Here is an 18,802-nt window from a genome sequence, read left to right on the forward strand (position 1 = left end):
GTGCTTTAGATTAGGAATGGCAGGAGGGATTTAAATTAAATAATTTAAGATTTAAATTCAAATAGATGTAAACTGAAACAGGAATTGTGATATTTGATGTATTATGAAAACTTTCTTATAAACATATTGAAGGAACATGATTTTGCAGCAATATGACTTGGCCCTGGAGGAGGTCTTGCTAAGGTCTTATGAATAGATTTTTATTTTTTCTTTTTGCTAGGGAAATCTCACCCTCAATGCAGGACACGGTACACTCTCCAAACATTTGGGCTTGCATTAAAATTGGAACTCTGTAGGCTAAACTGAAGGCTTTGTAGACTAATTGGAAGTTTAGGAAACAGAATTTGATACTGCTTAAACTATGCTCTTTGAGTACCTTTGGAGTCAGCTGAGGCAAAAGTAGGACATAACACTCATGCAATGGGAAAAAAATACAACTTATTATTGCTCAATCACTGAGGCTGTCCTGTCAACCTGAAAATGTTAGAGACCATCCCACTGCAGTATAAGAAGGACATTTGACTTGTAAAGGGGATGTTTTCACTTTCAGGGGAGACCAAAATTAGAGGTCATAAACTCAAGACAGTCTGATGAAGAATCATCTAGACTGGGAACATAAGCTTGCTGACTCTCCATGGATGCTTCCTGCTCCACTGGGACTTCCAGCATTTTTAGTTTTCAGTACAGAATCTGATGTCCGCAGTAATTTGTTCCCGTAGTCATTAATAAATTCAAATTGGAATGCAGGAGGAACTTTAACCTGAATCTGAACTTTAATTAGAATCTGAAACAAGGCGTAATTGAGGTGAAGAGTGTAGATGTGCTTAAAGGGAAGTTATATTAAATTAGGGAGAAGGGAATTGAAAAATATGTTATTGGACTTAGATGAAGAAAGTTATAAAGAATGTTGTGGAAGCATGGATTCAGCGGGGCCAGAATCTGTGCCATAAATGCAATATAAACCAGACCTTTCTTTAATTTGATTTTAAGAAATCAAGAAGGATGATGAAAAAGGTGATTAAAATGCTGTGACATTGCGCCATGCACATGCAAATAAGTTGCTTAACTTGAATGTTTGACATAAAACACAAGACCATGAAAGTAAGAAACCTCAAGCAAATTGGAAGAGTGCTCCCTACAGAATTATTTCCTAACCTGGTTAGAATGGATTCCGCAACCTAGTAATGATTGTTACCAGGTTAAGCAGCAATGGAGACAGTTGAATGATATATACATCACTTCAGTTGTTAAGTTGGCAGGGATTTGAAGTTTCATCTCAAGGAAGGAAACCATTCAGGGTAAAGTAAAGCTTTTGATGCTATAAATTTATAATGGAGGATGGTTTTTAGTTTTGCTTTAAGAGAGGGGGAAATATTTTGAATTCCTTAATTTGATAAGTCAAATGATTCAACTAGAAAGAACTATGACAGGAGATCAAGTTTTGACTAGTCTGCAAAAAGAAGAAGCTCAATTATGCCATTTCTATACGATCCCACATGCTTCAAAGCTAGATTGGAGATCATTGTAAATTGCTGAACTTCAAGGCAACTTCAGAGACTTACCTGTAATAAGACAGCTGCAATCCAACCTGGATAAAAGCATCAGGACTCATCTTTTGTTTTTTAATGAAGTCTTTGCCAAAAGTCTTAAACCAGTACACATTTAGATCAATGTTGTCTATCAACCTGGAAAAAACATATTACCAAAATTATAAGATACATGTAATATCATAATTTGCACTATTTACACCTCAGGTTTAGCCAAGAATACTAGTGAAACAGAAGGAGTTTTACAATAATCCAATAGTTTTGTGGTCACCAAATCTGATATTAGTTTTTTATTCTATATTTTTATTTAATTAATCAAACTTAAATTCCCCATTTTGTATGTTATGATTTAAACTCATTTCTTCAGATTACTATATGTCATCTTTGTGTATTATTCCAAGGTGTAACAAATACAATACTGTAGCCAGAACTGCAGTGAAAGCTGAAATCCATTTATAGATGATTCACTGTAATTATTTTCATAACTTTTACACAAATAAACTCTCATAACATATTACTTATCATTTGGCTGTACCTCTGAAGCTTATCAGCTGCTGAAGTTAAATATCTTTGTATTTCAGAGTCACATTTCCACCTCAGTCTTCTTGGAGCAGGCAGCTCACAGACAGAATCAGCTCGTACTAACTTTTTTGAAGTCTCTTTACTGTTAAAAAAAACGGATACACCAATATGTACATTACTCAACACTTGGGTCAGAATTATAGAACTAGAAATGGCTTTGTGTAGACATGCCAATGAATTTGTATTGAATGCACTGCCAAGTGAAGTCTGACCACACTTTCTTTTTGCAAAAGAAAGAACTTGAGCTCTTCAATCTTTTAACATTAGTCAATTTGTCAGGGGAGCAGGTGAACAATAAGGATAGCGGAATACTCAGAATAATTCTTCAATTATTTTCATGCTTCACGACAGCTCAGAACAACCTCAACAATTCGACCAGTTCATGTACTATTTATAGCAGGGCCATGTACAAATCTGTTCCCAGCAAGTGCAGAGTTCCAAATAGTGGTGTGACTTGTACACTGGGCTTTTTCTAAATAATATATTCATTTTCCACCTGTTGTGAATATATGCTGTACGTAAAGCTCAATAGTGGCTTTTCCACGATTTTCCAACATGCCAGCCCATTTAATAATTCACTTCTGCATTAAGACAACAGACAAACTAACTTCATATGAAGGTGTTAGGCATTCGAAAGCTAATATCGCATTGTTATTTTTAGGGTAGAGGCTTACTTGCTGTTAGTTTTGTTTTGTGAAATTGAGAAAAACTATCTTTTTAGCTGTTCTTTGTATGGGCCTCCCATTCTTGTGAGTCTAGTCAGTCAAGTGCTAAGGGAATTTTCTCTGTAATGACACGTCTCTTGCTTAAAAAGAATCATAATCGAGAATCACTGGTACACCTTTTACATTGCATTTTTTCACTGTTACAATAAACTGGGTTAAAAAACCTTTGTAACATTTTAATTCCATCCGAGAATTCCACTACCCTTATTATTCACTTAACCCTCTGATTAAATTACTGATAAATAAAGGTTTTCCCAAATAGATTTCTGCAACATAACAGTCATTGAAGTGAGAATATTAACAAGAAAACAATGACGTACATGTAACAGAGTAGGTGTTCAACACATTGTATAACTGCGATGCCTTCTGCAGGTGAGTGTTCATAAACCAGTCCACAGATTCCATCTTTTCCAACAACAAACTGCATGAAAAATGGAAATCTGTCAGTTTTTCTTCGGTTAAATTGTGAGGTCAAACCAAATGTATCATGAAAATAATTGTTAATACATCTTCTGATAACCGCTCAGTTTGCCATTTTTTCTTTAGATATCCGTACAGACAACACTACTGCTTCATTAAAATATAGAAACATAGAAGATAGGAACAGGAGTAGGCCATTTTACTCCTCAAACCTACTCCACCGTTCAATAAGATCATGGCTGATCACCCTAATCCCTCCCTCCCCTCCAACATCCGTTGATCCTTTTAGCCTCAAGAATTACTTCTACCTCCTTCTTGAAAACACAATGTTTTGGTCTCAACTACTTTCCATGGTAGTAAATTTCACAGGTTCAGATGAAAACGTTTCTCCTCATCTCAGTCCAGAGGTTAAACTATCCTTATCCTCAAACCCTCGTTCTGTACTCCCCTATCGTTGAGAGCATCCTTCCTGTATTTAGCCTATCCAGTCGTGTTAGAGTTTTCTAGGTTTCTGTCAGATAACCCCCCCTCATTCTCCTAAATTTTAGTGAAATTCCAACTGACTCAATTTCTCCTTAGATGTTAGTCCTACCATCCATGGCTTGTGACCATAGAATCCACAGGAATCGGTGCTGGATCCACTTTTCTTTGTCATTTGTATAAATCATTCAGATGAAAATATAAAAGGAATGGTTAGTACGTTTGCAGATGACACCAAAATTGAAGATGGTTATCTAAGTTTACAAAGAGTTCTTGATCAATTGGGTCAGTGGACTGAATAGTGACGGATGGAGTGTAATTTGGATAAATGAGAAGTGTTACATTTTGGTAAAACAAACAAGGGCAGGACTTATACAATTAAAAGTAGGGCTTTGGGTAGTGTTGTAGAAAAGAGAGACCCAGGGGTTCCAGTACATAATTCTTTGAAGTTTGCATCACATATAGAAAGGGTGGTTAAGAAAGTGTTTAACACTCTTGCCTTCATCGCTTACATTTTTGAGTATAGGAGTTGGGACATCATGTTGAGGTTGTACAGGTGAGGCCTGTTCTAGAGTACTGTGTCCAGTTCTAGTCACCCTGTTATAGCAAGGATATTATTTAGTTGGAGATGGTTCAGAAGAGATTTACCAGGATGTTACTGGGAATAGAGCGTTTGAGTAATAGGGAGAGGCTGGTGAGGCTAGAACCTTTTTCACTGGAGTGTAGGAGTGTAGGGTGACCGTACAGAGATTTATAAAATCAAGAGTGGTATACAGATGGTGAATGGCAGATATCTTTTCCCTAGGGGGGAGGTTTTCAAGATTATTGGGGTATATTTTTAAGGCAAGAGGAGAAAGATTTTAAAAGACATAAGAGGCAATTTTTTTACACAGAGTGGTGCATGTATGGAATGAACTTCCAGAGGAAGTGATGGATGTGGGAACAGTTATAATATTTAAAATACATTTGGATAAATACATGAATTAATAATTTTTGGGGGTATATGGGCCAAGCACAGGCTGGTGTGATTAGTTTAGTTTGGGATCATGGTTGGCATGGACTGGTTGGATCGATAGATCTGTTTCTGTGCTGTATGACTCTATAACTCTATGAATCAGTTTGGTTAAAAACCTTCGTTGCAATTCCTGCATAGCAAGAGCATCCTTCCTCAGGTAAGGAGACCAAATCTGCCCACAGCATTCAAGGTGTAATCTCACCAATGCTCAGGGATCCTTTACCATTAATGGGATAGCAGCATGCAAATGGAAAGAACTTCAACAAGGGCTGCAACTTCATGAAATTGCAAGAAAATGAATAAAGCCTGTACAATCACGGTCAAAAAGCATCAAATTCCTAATGCCCATTGCATACAGCAGCAATCCTGATTTAACAACTGCTGATTTAATATTGGATTTCAAGTTTTATGGTCAAGGGAGAAAGTTCTGGTTAGCAACATCATCTGAATTACACATGAAGCATTTCCCTTCTTGTAACTAAAATTTCAAGTGCAATAGCTCGTGGCAGGAATATGGAGAAAAGACTATAAAACCATAAGACATAGGAGCACAAATTAGGCCATTTAGCCCTTCAAGTCTGCTCCACCATTCAATCATGGCTGATAAGTTTCTCAATTCCATTCTCTGGTTTCTCCCCGTAATCCTTAATACCCATGACAACCAAGAACCTATCTATCTCTGTCGTATTCTAGATTAGAGTGGTGCTGGAAAAGCACAGCAGTTCAGGCAGCATCCGGACGTCACAGTGTATATTAAATTCATTGATGCGTGGGCAGAGGGGGATGAAGGTGAGTCCTTTGCTGAGGACTGATCGTTCGTCCTCAGTGAGGTGGATGTCTGGGGGAATAGTGAAAACTCGGCAGGACTGGGAGCTGGGACCCAGTGTGGGGGCGGAGCCTGTAACTGGAGTGGTGTGGTGGTGGGTGGAATGGGGGTGGAGTCATGAGCAGGGGTCGTGTTCCCCTCAGGGTTCTGGGGGTCGGGGATGGTGACAGTGGGATCTGCGAGGGGCATGTCAGCAGAATGCAGGTGAGTGGCGTTGGTGGGGGCGGAAGTGGTGGCACATGCGGCAGTGGGGGGAGGGGGCGGAAACCACTGAGCGTATGACATCAGCGATGATGTGAGGGGCGGAAGTGATGTCATGTGTGCTATGAGGAATTGTGAGGAGCAGAAGTGGCTGTGGAAGTGACCATGATGGGTGGCGGAAGTGACGTCATCAATCACCGTGGGGATGGTAGCTGCACCAACCGCATGGCTATCTCTGTCTTATGTCTACTTAATGACTTGGCCTCTACAGCCTTCAGTGGCAATGAATTCCATAGACTTGCCAATCTATGGCTAAAGAAGTTTCTCATCTCCAATCTAAAGGGTCTTTCCTTTACTCTGAGGCTGTGCGCTTGGATCCTAGTCTCTCCTGCTAATGTCCACTCTGTCCAAGCCCTTCAGCATTTTTTAACTTTCAATTAGATCCCCTCTCATCCTTCTAAACCCCATCGAGAATAGACTTGGAGTCCTCAAACGTTCCTCATATGTTAAGCCTTTCAATCTTGAAACCATTCTCGTGAACGTCCTCTGGACCTGCTCCAGGGTCAGTCCATCCTTCCTGAGATATGGGACTCAAATCTGTGCACAATACTCCAAATGTGGTCTGACCAGAAACTATAAAGCCTCAGAAGTACATCCCTGATTTTATATTCTAATCCTTTTGAAATAAATGTCAACATTATATCTACCCTCCTAACCACAGACTCAACCTGCAAGTTTACCTGAAGGGAAACTGGGGCTAGGACTCCAAAGACTCTTTGCACTTCAGATTTCTGAATTTTCTCCTCATTTAGAAAATAGTCCATGTATCTATTCTTCTTACCAAAGTGCACAACCTCACTTTCCCACGTTGTATTCCATCTCCACTTCTTTGCCCGCTCTCCTAACCTGTCAAATCCTTCCTCAGTACTACTAGTGCCTCTACCTATCTTTGTATCATCTGCAAACTTAGCCAGAATGCCCTCAGTTCCTTCATCTAGATCATTAGTGTATAAAGTGAAAAGTTGCGTTTCCCAACACTGAGCCTTGTGGAACCCCACTAGTCACCGGTTGCCATCCTGAAAAGGACCCTTTTATCCCCATTCTCTGCTTTCTGCCAGACAGCTATGCTCCTATCCATGCTAGCACCTTGCCTCTAATACTATAGGCCCTTATCTTACTCAGTAGCCTCCTGTGTGGCACCTTGTCAAAGCCTTCTGAAAATCCAAATAATTAATACCTAATGGCTCTCTTTGATATAACCTGCTTGTTACCTCCTCAAAGAATTCCAACAGATTTGTCAGGTATGACCTCTCCTTGATGAAACAATGCTGACTTTGCCCTATTTTACTATGTACCTCCAAGTATTCAGGAATTTCCTCCTCCTGAATGAACTCCAAAATCTAACCAATGACCGAGGTTAGGCTAATCGGCCTGTAATTTCCCATCTTTTGCCTCACTCCTTTCTTAAACAAGGGGGTTACATTAGCAATTTTCCAGTCCCCTGAGACCCTCCCTGACTCCAGTGATTCCTGAAAGAGATCTGGCTTAAACATGAGCATCTCTCACCTCAGCCAAATCTTGTAGGAGATTGACAATGTAGCCATATCTATCTGACTTCGTGAATAGTCAACTGTTCCATTGAGTATTTCACTTTTGTTAAGCCCACTGATCTTTGTGAATTTAGATGTCAGCACTGGTATGAATACCACTTAAATAAATGGGTTAATATCTCATAATAAACAAGAAACTAAGAAAGCATTCATCCATTATTATCATGAATAGAATTTTCTACGATTTTGAAACATATACAATGATTTGATCTTTGTCAATAGGAAAGAAACAATCCCCTAAAGAAACTTCCTTAAGAGATCATTTAATGTTTTACATGAGAGCCCTGCATCCATTACCTGCATGGTTTTGTCATACCAGCGATTTGCTCTATTTTTGTGACAGTCACCTCCATGCATTATCTGTAGTGCCAGGTTTATATCTGTCTGCTCAACACCACTTGGGGAATCTAAGCACAGCAGAAATATGCAGCGTTCGATCGCATCCAGAGAGTCTCGGTTAGTAGAGTCTGCAAAGAGAAAATTCAGAACTCAAGCAAACAGATTTTAGATACCCATTGTAATTAGGGTGCCACAGTTAGGACAAAATGGCTGTTGGGCACCAGTTGTATATACTGTTAAATAATACTTGCGAAAATATTCTTATTACAGCTGCCATTTATCAGGTGACACAGATCTAATAACTATATAACTTTCCTCAATGTTTAGACCACTTGTATTGCACAAATTCTGTTAATTCAAAAGTGAATTTGCCAAACTATTTCGTGTAATTTGTGTGAGACTAGTATATTAACTGTAATTGTTGGTATTAAGGCTTCTTGGAAAGTAGTTCTTCATCAGATATTGCCTCATTTCAGAACAACTGCACTGCGATTGCATCTAATAAAATACAAAGTGTATGATATGTGAGATGGTTTGAATCATTTTAATGTCACCAGAGCCATTCGGCCAATCACACTGAGTTCTTGTTTGTATTATCTAATTGGCATATGGAACACGATAACTTCTTTCAGAGAGAGTGGTGCACTCTAGTAGCACAGATAGGTTTTACATTGTGTTTAACAGGTGTTGATTTCAAATCAGTGCTTACAGAATACTGATGTCCAGATCCAGACAATAACTGAAAAGTTGAGGCATTAGCTTTATTATAGATACATTTCTGATTTGGATTTAATGAAAGTAAGTTGTCATTATCCCTGTACTGCTGATCTAAAATACATGGGCAAAATACCTGTGCTCTCAAAGGTTTAAAGAAGTTCCAGTTTATAAAGCAAATAAAAGGTTTAATGAATCTTCTAAACATTTTTAAAATTCAATTCGACACTGCACTAGAGTTATACTCCATAGAATACTCCATGCAATGCACTTCATTTTTTAAAAATTTGTGTGAAATGTGATCATCATGAGCTATGCAGCATTTATTGCACCCCTAATTGCCCTGGAGAAGGTGAGCTACCTTCTTGAACTACTATTACTTGACCTCCTGCCCTTAGGGTGCAGGCATACCCACAGTGCTTTAAGGAAGGGTGTTCTTGGATTTTGACCCATGGTAGTAAAGGAATATTGATATAGTTCAGGATGGCCTATGGCTTGGAGGGTAACTTGCACGTGATACACATTCCCCTACTTCCACTGCAACATTCCGAGGTCTGAATTGGGATGGGCTCCAGACTTTATTGTCATACTTGAGTTACTACAAAATGGAAAATACAGCGCAACAATGCAACAATGACATTGTAACCAAACCCAAAGATATATTCATCATTGAGCTCCATTACAAGTTTGGACAATGATGCACAACTCGTTTGGTTTTGTGTTGAACTTCTAAAGCATACAGTGTCGATTGAATATATAGAGTATTAGCCCTTACAGCTGACTGTAGGGCATTGTGCAGACAAAAACCGGAATATCTGCATAAACAAATTTCTATCTCTTAATAGCAACTCATATTTACCCTGTCCCAAAAGGTCTATCGGAATTCATAAGATATGAAATGTAAATAGCATATGTACTGAATTCAGCTTGAGCTACATTTCTTATAAGTTATAAGTGATTGCCACAACCATGAGAAACATGTTGCTTTTTTTAATTCGGTATTATTTTGTTTGAGATAATGAGTAAAATACATTCAATGCCACAAGCTTTCACTGAACAACTTACCACATTTATTATCTGTAACTATTGATTTTGTTTGATACTTCTAGAGGTTTGTGCTCTTTCTAGAGCATAATGTGAAGTACTCAATGCTATAAGGGAAAGCATGAACTGACCAAAATACACATTCAGAAATAGTAACACAAGTTGCTGGAAAAGCTCAGCAGGTCTGGCAGCATCTATGAAGAAAAATCAAAGTTGAAGTTTCGGGTCCTGTGACCCTTCTGCAGAAAGGGTCACCCGCCCCAAAACATTGACCTTGATTTCTCTGCATAGATGCTACAAGACCTGCTGAGCTTTTTGGCAAACTTCTGTTTTTGTTTCTGATTTACAGCATACGCAGTTCTTCTGGATTTTATAAAGTACACGTTCACTTTTATGTGTCACTTACATCATTGAAACATGAAAACGTCTTTATCAATGTGTGCAAAGATAGTTACTTGTTGTACCTCTGAAAGAAGCCAATGTACTTGTACTCAATATTGACTTTTGTAATCAGTAGGTCAGAAGCACTGTAAATCTAATAGGAAGCTTTCATATTTGCATATGGACTAGAGTAGCAAAACAAGTCCAAAAGAAACAATTACAATTGTACACAATAAATAAGGGGAATTGTCTTCCACATTGTATGTTTCAGGCACAATTTGTTCAAAAAGTATTGATTTTAGTCAAATATATTTTCCACTTTTTCTAACTCACCTTCTATTACAAATTCACGGAATTTTACAGCTGGATCAAATCTATTGCTTGCAGAAAGTTAGATTTAACTGTCCCAGTTATTATCACCATCATTAGTTAGTAGTAATGTGAATTTTTTATGTTATGCAGTGTTAAACATTATAAATATTGATCGGTGACTTCATTTTGCATGGTGGTAATAACAATTTCACCAAAGCACCTTTCAAATCATGACCGCTGCCGTCTAAAGGACAATGGCAGCAAATACGTGAGAACGCCACCACCTGCAAATTTCCCTCTAAGCCACATACCTACCTGACTTGGAAATATATTGCTGTTCCTCATGTGTCACTGGGTCAAACTCCCTCCTTAACAACATTGCAGATCTATGTAAACCAAATGGACTGCAGCATTCAGGAAGGCTGCTCACCACCACCTTCTCAAGTGATTTTGGAATTGGCAGCAAAGCCCACAATAAAAAAGTCAATTGTGCATGAGCAATCTTTGATGGTGCATCAAGATGTACTGAGTAATGTCTGAGGGTATGAGTAATCCAGTATATCCCATTAGTTTAACCAGATCTTTAAAGGCAATCGCGTTTAAGATGACTGTATGAATTATATTCTCATTTTATTCAATTGGATTCCACGATATTTTCCAAATATTTGGTGCTTGTATTTTATTATTTTTCTTGTTTTGATTTCATGGTATTTAGTTATCTATAGCATACTCTGTCAAGCAACTTACTTGCCTCATCATTTAATTGTAAATTAATTCGGATCAATTGATTCACAGACCTATACTTAAGAAGTGAACAGTATAAGGTTATGGAGAATCGATGTTTCGGGCATAAGCCTTATGCCCGAAATGTCGATTCTCCTGTTCCTTGGATGCTGCCTGACCTGCTGCACTTTTCCAGCAACACATTTTCAGCTCTGATCTCCAGCATCTGCAGTCCTCACTTTCTCCCTGTATAAGGTTATGTCTGGTAGAGTCCAATGATCAAAGGACACTGAAATAACTCATGGAAAGAAATGTGTTTGGTGCATTTGCAATACCAAAGTTCATTCTAAGACCATTCTCTAATTCAACTAATACATTGTACATGGCCTTTAACATGGATCTAGATGTAGGTTTGCTCGCTGAGCTGGAAGGTTTGTTCCAGATGTTTCGTCACCATACTAGGTAACATCTTCAGTGAGCCTCCGGATGAAGCACTGGTGGCATAGCCTGCTTTCTCTTTATATGTTTGGCTTTCCTTGGGTTGGTGATGTCATTTCTTGTGGTGACATCATTTCCTATTGTGGTATCATTTCCTGTTCTTTTTCTCAGAGTGTGGTAAATGGGATCCAAGTCAATGTGTTTGTTGATAGACTTCCGGTTGGATTGCCACGCTTTTAGGACTTTTCATGCGTGTCTCTGTTTGACTTGTCCTGGGATGGATGTGTTGTCCCAGTTGAAGTGGTGTCCTTCCTCATCAGTATGTAAGGAAACTAGTGTGAGCGGGTCATGCCTTTTTGTGGCTAGTTGATGTTCATGTATCTTGATGGCTAGTTTTCTGCCTGTTTGTCCAATTTAGTGGTTGTTACAGTTCTTTCAAGGTACTTTGTAAATGACATTAGTTTTGCTTGTTGTCTGTATACACAACAAACAACAACCTGCCATTCCTAGATGTCACAGTAGAGCAAACAGCCAATGGGAAACTTCAAACCAGCATCTACAGGAAAACCACACATACAGACCAAATATTGAACTACAGAAGCAATCATCCAAACATCCACAAACAAAGCTGCATTAGAATATTATTTCAATGGGCCACCACACACTAAAGCACAGAGGAACTACAAAGAGCAGAGGAAAATCATCGAAACAGTGTATTAAAAAAGAATGGATTTCTCAGCAACGATCCCAAATAAGCAGACAAAACGCATCCAGAAACCCTAGCCACTCTCCCCTATATTGAAGAAATTACCGCCAGACTACTCTGTTTGTGGGCGGCACAGTGGTTAACACTGCTGCCTCACAGCACCAGAGATCCAGGTTCAATTCCCGCCTCAGGCGACTGACTGTGTGGAGTTTGCACATTCTCCCCGTGTCTGCATGGGTTTCCTCCAGGTGCTCCTGTTTCCTCCCACAGTCCAAAAATGTGCAGGTCAGGTGAATTGGCCATGCTAAATTGCCCATAGTGTTAGGTGCAGTGGTAAACATAGGGAAATGGGTCTGGGTGGGTGCGCTTCAGCAGGTCGGTGTGGACTTGTTGGGCCGAAGTGCCTGTTTCCACACTGTAAGTAATCTAGTCTACTCAGACCTCTTGGCACCATAGTAGCCCACAAACCCACCAACACACTAAAACAACAGCTAATGAACTTGAAAAACCCAATATAGACAACAAGCAAAAGTAATGTCATTTATAAAATACCTTGCAAGAACTGTAACAAACACTACATTGGACAAACAGGCAGAAAACTAGCCACCAAGATACGTGAACAACAATTAGCCACAAAAAGACACTGTCACGAGTAGCCTTACATATGGATGAGGAAGGACACCACTTCAACTAGGACAACACATCCATCCTAGGACAAGCCAAACAGAGACACACATAAGAGTTCCTAGAAGCATGGCATTCCAACCGAAACTGTATTAACAAATACATTCAGTTGGATCACATTTACCACCCCCTAAGAAAAGGAACAGGAAATGACATAACCATAGGAAATGACATCCCAACTGAAAGAAACCCAAACATATAAATAGGAAGGGGGCTACACAACCAGTGTTTCATCCGGAGGCTCACTGAAGATTTTACCTAGTATGGTGATGGAACGTCTGGAAACGAACCTTCCAGCTCAGTGAGCAAGCCTGCATCCAGAACCTCAACCTAAGCTTCACATCTGTTCAAAACTCACTAACATGGATCTATAATATCTACAATACAAAACAACTTTGAATCTGATTTTGGTAAGTAGTCAATGTCAAAAAAAATCAGCCTCTATCAAGGGACTGTGAGCAATCCTTCTGTTGGATGTATTAACAGTGATTAGATCTTTCGCCATGGGAAGATAGAATCTACCTGTTGGACAAAGTGCTACAAAATGTTTATTCCAAGGGCAATGTATATATTCTGTCCTTAGAGATGGATTTCTCTTCAAAATAACATCAGGAATGCCGACAAAGCACTGTTAATGTTTGGAAAATTAAAATATATTCTTGAAGTAAAGTAATGGTAGCAATGAATCCATTGCAAAGCTTTCCATAGATTTGAAGGCGTTATAGTTCTAGATGCAGATGAAATTAAACTCGGGCTTCTATCCTTAAAAAAAAGATAGAATTTGTGTAAATATAAGAAAAGCTTCTCTAATGTCAATGAGATATGCATTCTAATTTCCTGTAATGGTAATGAGCTGGCAGGTCTACATAATGTCCATGATACAATGAAATGCAAGACTGGAAAGTGCTTCTTACAGACAAAGTATTTTAAGACACACTAATATGAATTTGTGGTCTGAAATGAAACTGATGTGGGAGTTCACTGGTACCTATGACTACCATCCATATAATTTGCTTGCTAGATTTATGTAATACATCAATTTGTGACTTTGATTGGACAGCCGTCATTTTAGTTAAATCGGCATTAAATTTCCCATCATAAAATTAAATTAAAGTGAGAGAAAATTAGAACATCCAACTGTAATTGAATTTCTATTTGGACAGTTTGCATCTGGTGAAACTGAAATTAATGGAAAACATTGGCATTCTCAAATTAATGGAAAACATTGTCCCATTTGTATTTTCGTGGTACAGGGAACAGATAGAATCCCATATCATTTGCATTCAAAACAAATAACCTTTGGCCCAAAGCATTTGACTACCTGGTTTCATGTTACTGAATAATGGGAATACTTTGCATGCTTTGCTGGATTGTATCTCACCTCTCATGACCACTCTCCTCGCCTCTGCCCATTCGGTCCTACTGTCTGATGTGAGCAGCCCAATTGGAGCTGTTTGTTCCTCTTGGTTCTCCGCCATTTTCACAATCTTTCTCAACTGAGTGAATAAGTCAGTTTCGTTCAAACGTCTGAAGTTTATGACAACATCCAAAACAAAGAACTGGAAACAAATGGAACTGACGTTAATGTTCAGAGATTGTGTAAAGTATTAAAAGATATGGGTTATGTTTTTGAAGACCTATTTAATTTGTGTTTTTGGTTACTTGATGCGAATAAAGTCCATTATTTATATCTTGTTTGATAACTTAAAAAGATAATGATCAGGTGAGCTGTCTGAAGTTATGATCTCATTTGATCTCATTCCGACATCGACTTACTAATGTTCACTCCAATTTCAGCCACTCTGGCATAAATTTCCAATTCTTCTGCAATTTATTTGTGTTCTGTCACATGTAGAAATTGGGATAAGCCTTCTCACCTGGTTCTGACAAGCCACTATAACATGCTCTGGTTCAGGCATGACGCTGCTTTTCTGGACTGCCAGTGTATCTTTTTGGTGACCTGGGAGACGATAGGATGAGAACAGCTTGTAGTACTGCTCCATACACAAGGGTTGTCCAGCCAATTGACCGCGGGCATAATCAACAGGTAAAGCACGGCTGAAAAACAGATGCAAAGGGAAATGTTTCCAGATACTCCTGTGATACCCAGCATCATACAATTTGAGTTTTCAGCCAAATCAGTTCACTCCACATGATATCAAGAAATGGCTGAAAGCACTGTATGCAGCAAAGGCTGTGTAGCCTGGCAATAGTTCAGCAATATTATTCCAGTTGTAACCATGTCTTTAGTCATATTATTCCATTAGAGCTACACTGCTGCTATTTACCTGACAATGTGGAAAGTTGCCCAAGTATATCCTGTACACATAAAAAAGGACTAACGTATCAGTGTACTCTCAATCATTAGCATAGTGATGGGAACTTTATCAACAGGGCTATCAAGTGGCACTGACTCAGTAATGATCTGCTCACTCTTATATAGTTTGAGTTCTACCACAGTTATGTGGCTCTGGGCCTCATTATAACCTTGTTTCAAACATAATTGACAATGTTGAATTCAAGAAGTGAGGTGAGAAGTTGACATCAAGGCAAAATTTGACCAAATATAGCATCAAGAAGCAACAGCAAAACTGAAGTAAATGGTAATGAGGGAAAGCCTTCCTCCTGACTGGAGCAATATCAAGCACAATGACGATGGTTGTCCTTGTTGGAGGTCTGTCATCTTAGACCCAGACATCACTGCAGCTGTTTTCAAGAAGTTAGTATAGTTCTTACGCCAAAAGGCATCAAAGGATAGAGGGAGAGGGCATGATTGATGAGCTCAATGATCAACCACAATCACAAAGTATGGTTGAGCAGTCTTGAGGGTGTCTAGTGGCCTATTCTGCTCCCACCTTCTAAGTTTCTATCTTGCTCAACAGAGTGTCCTAGGTCATCTTCATCCGCTTTATCAATGACTTTCTCGATATACTTTCAGAAATGCGGATGTACACTATAGATCGCACAATGTTCAGTAACATTCACAACTCCTCAAATGTTCAATACCATTTGCAAATCCTCAGTCATACACATATCTAACAAGACACGCACAACATTCAGGCTTTCCCTAACAGCACCATGAGTATGCCTACATCACATGACTATAGTTATTCAAGAAAACTGCCCAGTATCACTTTCACAACGTCAATTAAAAATGGGCAACAAATACTGGTCTTGGCAGCAGTTTTCACATCCCATGAAATAATTTTTATAAAACCATAGTTTCTCTCTGATTGTAACAGCTGCTAAAAGCAAAGATCCAGATTTTTACTCTGCTCAACTTGGTTAGAGGTCTGAAAATCTAGATGTAATATTAATTTTGTTAGGAGCCTGCATTTTTAAAAATCTAAAATACAATGAATATGGTTAGCTGTCAACAACCACCAGAAAATATATAAATGCAATGTGGAAACTATAGATAGATACCGACCATCAAAGTCCATACCTGAAACCATAAACAGTAGTTTCGAGCAATGCAGAAGGGCAGATGATTCATTATTATCAACAGATATCCTTCACTTCAAGGCTGACATCTGCTCAGGTTGATTGAACAGACTGATTCTCAGTCCACAGTTATTTGGTAATGTGAGGCAGAATGTGCCATGAAGTAGCAGGATCTAGAACACATAGTTTACTTCCTTTCTCTTTCCTTTTCTGGGCATGCAGCCTCATCATTAAGATGTTGTGACTCAGAGCATGATGTAGATTGATAGACTAGCTGTCACGATTTTGAATGATTGGTGACAATTTAGACTCAGTCATTAATTTCAAGGAGAAATTCTGAGTGTATTTGAATTGTTTTATTTGTCCTCCTCTAGAACATCAGCCATATGAGTGTTGAGTTAGTCTGGCATGGAAGTTGTTTTCACCTGTCCAGAGTACAGTGCATCACTGCAGATTTTCCTGGAGTTTTGCCTGAATGCTGCAGAACTGCTTTCCAGAAGGACGTTAGTGTGACTCTCATATTGAATCCCAATGAAGGTGCATTGAAGGGGTTTGCTGATAGAGTTTCTCTTATGTGTCAATAGTACATGTACATAGTTCAGCATTCATTGTAATGGGAATGACAATGACAAGATGTAATGACAAGTATTCTATACATAAGGACTTTAGTTGACTTGCAGAGATCTGTGCTGTCCCCACTGCTGTTGTTTGTGGAAAGCTAAATGGACCAAAGTGGATGATAGACAGCAGACAATAGATGCAGGAGTAGGCCATTCGGCCCTTCGAGCCAGCACGCCATTCATTATGATCATGGCTGATCATCCACAATCAATATCCTGTTCCTGCCTTATCCCCATAACCCTTGATTCCACTATCTTTAAGAGTGGATCTCCACATGATGGGTGAGATATTATCACAAGTTCCCCTTTAGATTCTAAATCCTTACATTGCCATGAAGACAAAATCCTTGACATGCCTGACTTGGCTCACTGCAATGCCCTAATACTGTCTAACCCCATAACTCCTTCAATCATTCCACACAATCTCTAGAGTTTGCAATGACCTCCAACCACCTAATCGTTGCATTCTCTGGTCTTTCTGAACTCGGTGGTCCATTGATCAAAGGCTACAGGCTTCCCAACATCAGCAAAAGGAATCCACTGCACATATCTGCCTCTCGCTCTTTTTCAAGATCCAAAGTTACCGAAGGAGTATTTTAAAATCGAAGTCGAGTGATTTACAGGAGGCGTTTTCACGCAATAATCTTAGGTTTAGTGGAGAAACAAAGGGAACATAGTATTCAGGGGGTTACTGCGTTTATTGCTATGACCGATATTATTCCATGTGAGGTTGATATCTATATTATAACTTACGCATCTATTACAACTTTGTAATCCAGTATTCCCGCAATCAGGCGGGCAGCGAACCTGTAAAGGATAAAAATAAATACTGGTAATAATAGCACCATAGTGAGATTTTTGCCAAGTACGAGCTAATACTAAGAGAAAGGAAGAAGCCTGAAGCTCCACTTATTATTCACGAGAATCATGTTGTAACGCCCATACCTCATACTCAACACTAAAGAGCTCAGCTCCTAACTAAGACTGTTTGACCAAGTCCCAATTATTTACAACCTTAAGCCTCCCAATGTCGATAGGGGGACAATGTGACCTCGCAGCTGCCCTACGCCATTCTTGTAGTAAATTACGCTGATGTTTCTCCCATTGCACTGAATACTCAGCCGATATACCCGAAGGAGTGTACTTAACAAAATAAAATTGCAATAAAGCAAAGAACTGTGAGTCCTGGAGTCACTGCACTCGAAAATTTGACTCTGCTCTCCCTCCACAGACCTGCCGAGTTTCTCCAACGTTTTCTGATTTTATTTCTGTAAACCAAAAGCTGACGTTGGAAACTGCTTCTGTTAAAAACAAGAACCCAGCAGCAACGAATCCGTGCCACATGGACTGGGGCCAACTCTGGAAAACACCACCCTGAAAAGTTACCGAGGTGATATTTTAACTTGCAGTGCCCTGAGATACATTGTGGACACCGAGTGATGCACGGTCCAACGTTTTTGGACGGGTAAAGGTGGGATCGTACCTGAGTTGATCATTTTGATCGCGGAAGATCTGACGGGGGAACACCATCCCAGGGCTGGAGTTTACTGTCAGGGGCACTGGATTGCGTAGATACATGTCATCCAGCCACCACTCGTACACCTCAGGAAGAAATGGAAAGGTTACCCTAATGTCACATTCAATCCTGGAAATGTCCTTGTTTTATATACACGGTTGTCTGATTCATTAAAATAAAATGAAGAACTGCGGAGATCTGAAACAAAAAACAGAAATTGCTGGAGAAACTCAGGATGTGTGCCAGCACTTGTGGAGGGACAAAGCAGAATTAACGTTTCGGGTCCTATTCTGCGGAAGAGTCACTGGACTGGAAACGATGACTCCGCTGCCTCTGTTGTTATCTGATTCATTGCTCAGTTTCGACTTCAATGTTAAAGACATTTCTGAAGCAGGAAATGGTTTCTTGTTATAAACATGAGGCCCTTCGGCCCACGATGTTGTGCCGAACATTTGTCCTAGCTTAAGCACCCATC

General features: G+C 39.3%; 1 protein-coding gene across 1 annotated transcript in view; it reads right to left on the reverse strand.

Annotated features, from left to right (window-relative positions):
* chata (choline O-acetyltransferase a) overlaps nucleotides 1-18,802 on the reverse strand; it is a 40,583-nt gene that overhangs the window by 18,149 nt on the left and 3,632 nt on the right. The window contains exons 4-11 of the mRNA XM_043679031.2: nucleotides 18,295-18,413; nucleotides 17,565-17,618; nucleotides 14,625-14,805; nucleotides 14,129-14,306; nucleotides 7,704-7,873; nucleotides 3,175-3,275; nucleotides 2,083-2,211; nucleotides 1,563-1,685 (exon numbers count right to left, since the gene is read on the reverse strand). Of these exons, the coding sequence (XP_043534966.2) occupies nucleotides 1,563-1,685; nucleotides 2,083-2,211; nucleotides 3,175-3,275; nucleotides 7,704-7,873; nucleotides 14,129-14,306; nucleotides 14,625-14,805; nucleotides 17,565-17,618; nucleotides 18,295-18,413 (1,055 nt within the window). The remainder of the gene's footprint in view (nucleotides 1-1,562; nucleotides 1,686-2,082; nucleotides 2,212-3,174; nucleotides 3,276-7,703; nucleotides 7,874-14,128; nucleotides 14,307-14,624; nucleotides 14,806-17,564; nucleotides 17,619-18,294; nucleotides 18,414-18,802) is intronic.

This window comes from Chiloscyllium plagiosum, unplaced genomic scaffold (genome assembly GCF_037043375.1).
Source record: "Chiloscyllium plagiosum isolate Xiang-an unplaced genomic scaffold, Cpla_swu_hap1 HiC_scaffold_43, whole genome shotgun sequence".
NCBI classification, from domain to species: domain Eukaryota; kingdom Metazoa; phylum Chordata; class Chondrichthyes; order Orectolobiformes; family Hemiscylliidae; genus Chiloscyllium; species Chiloscyllium plagiosum.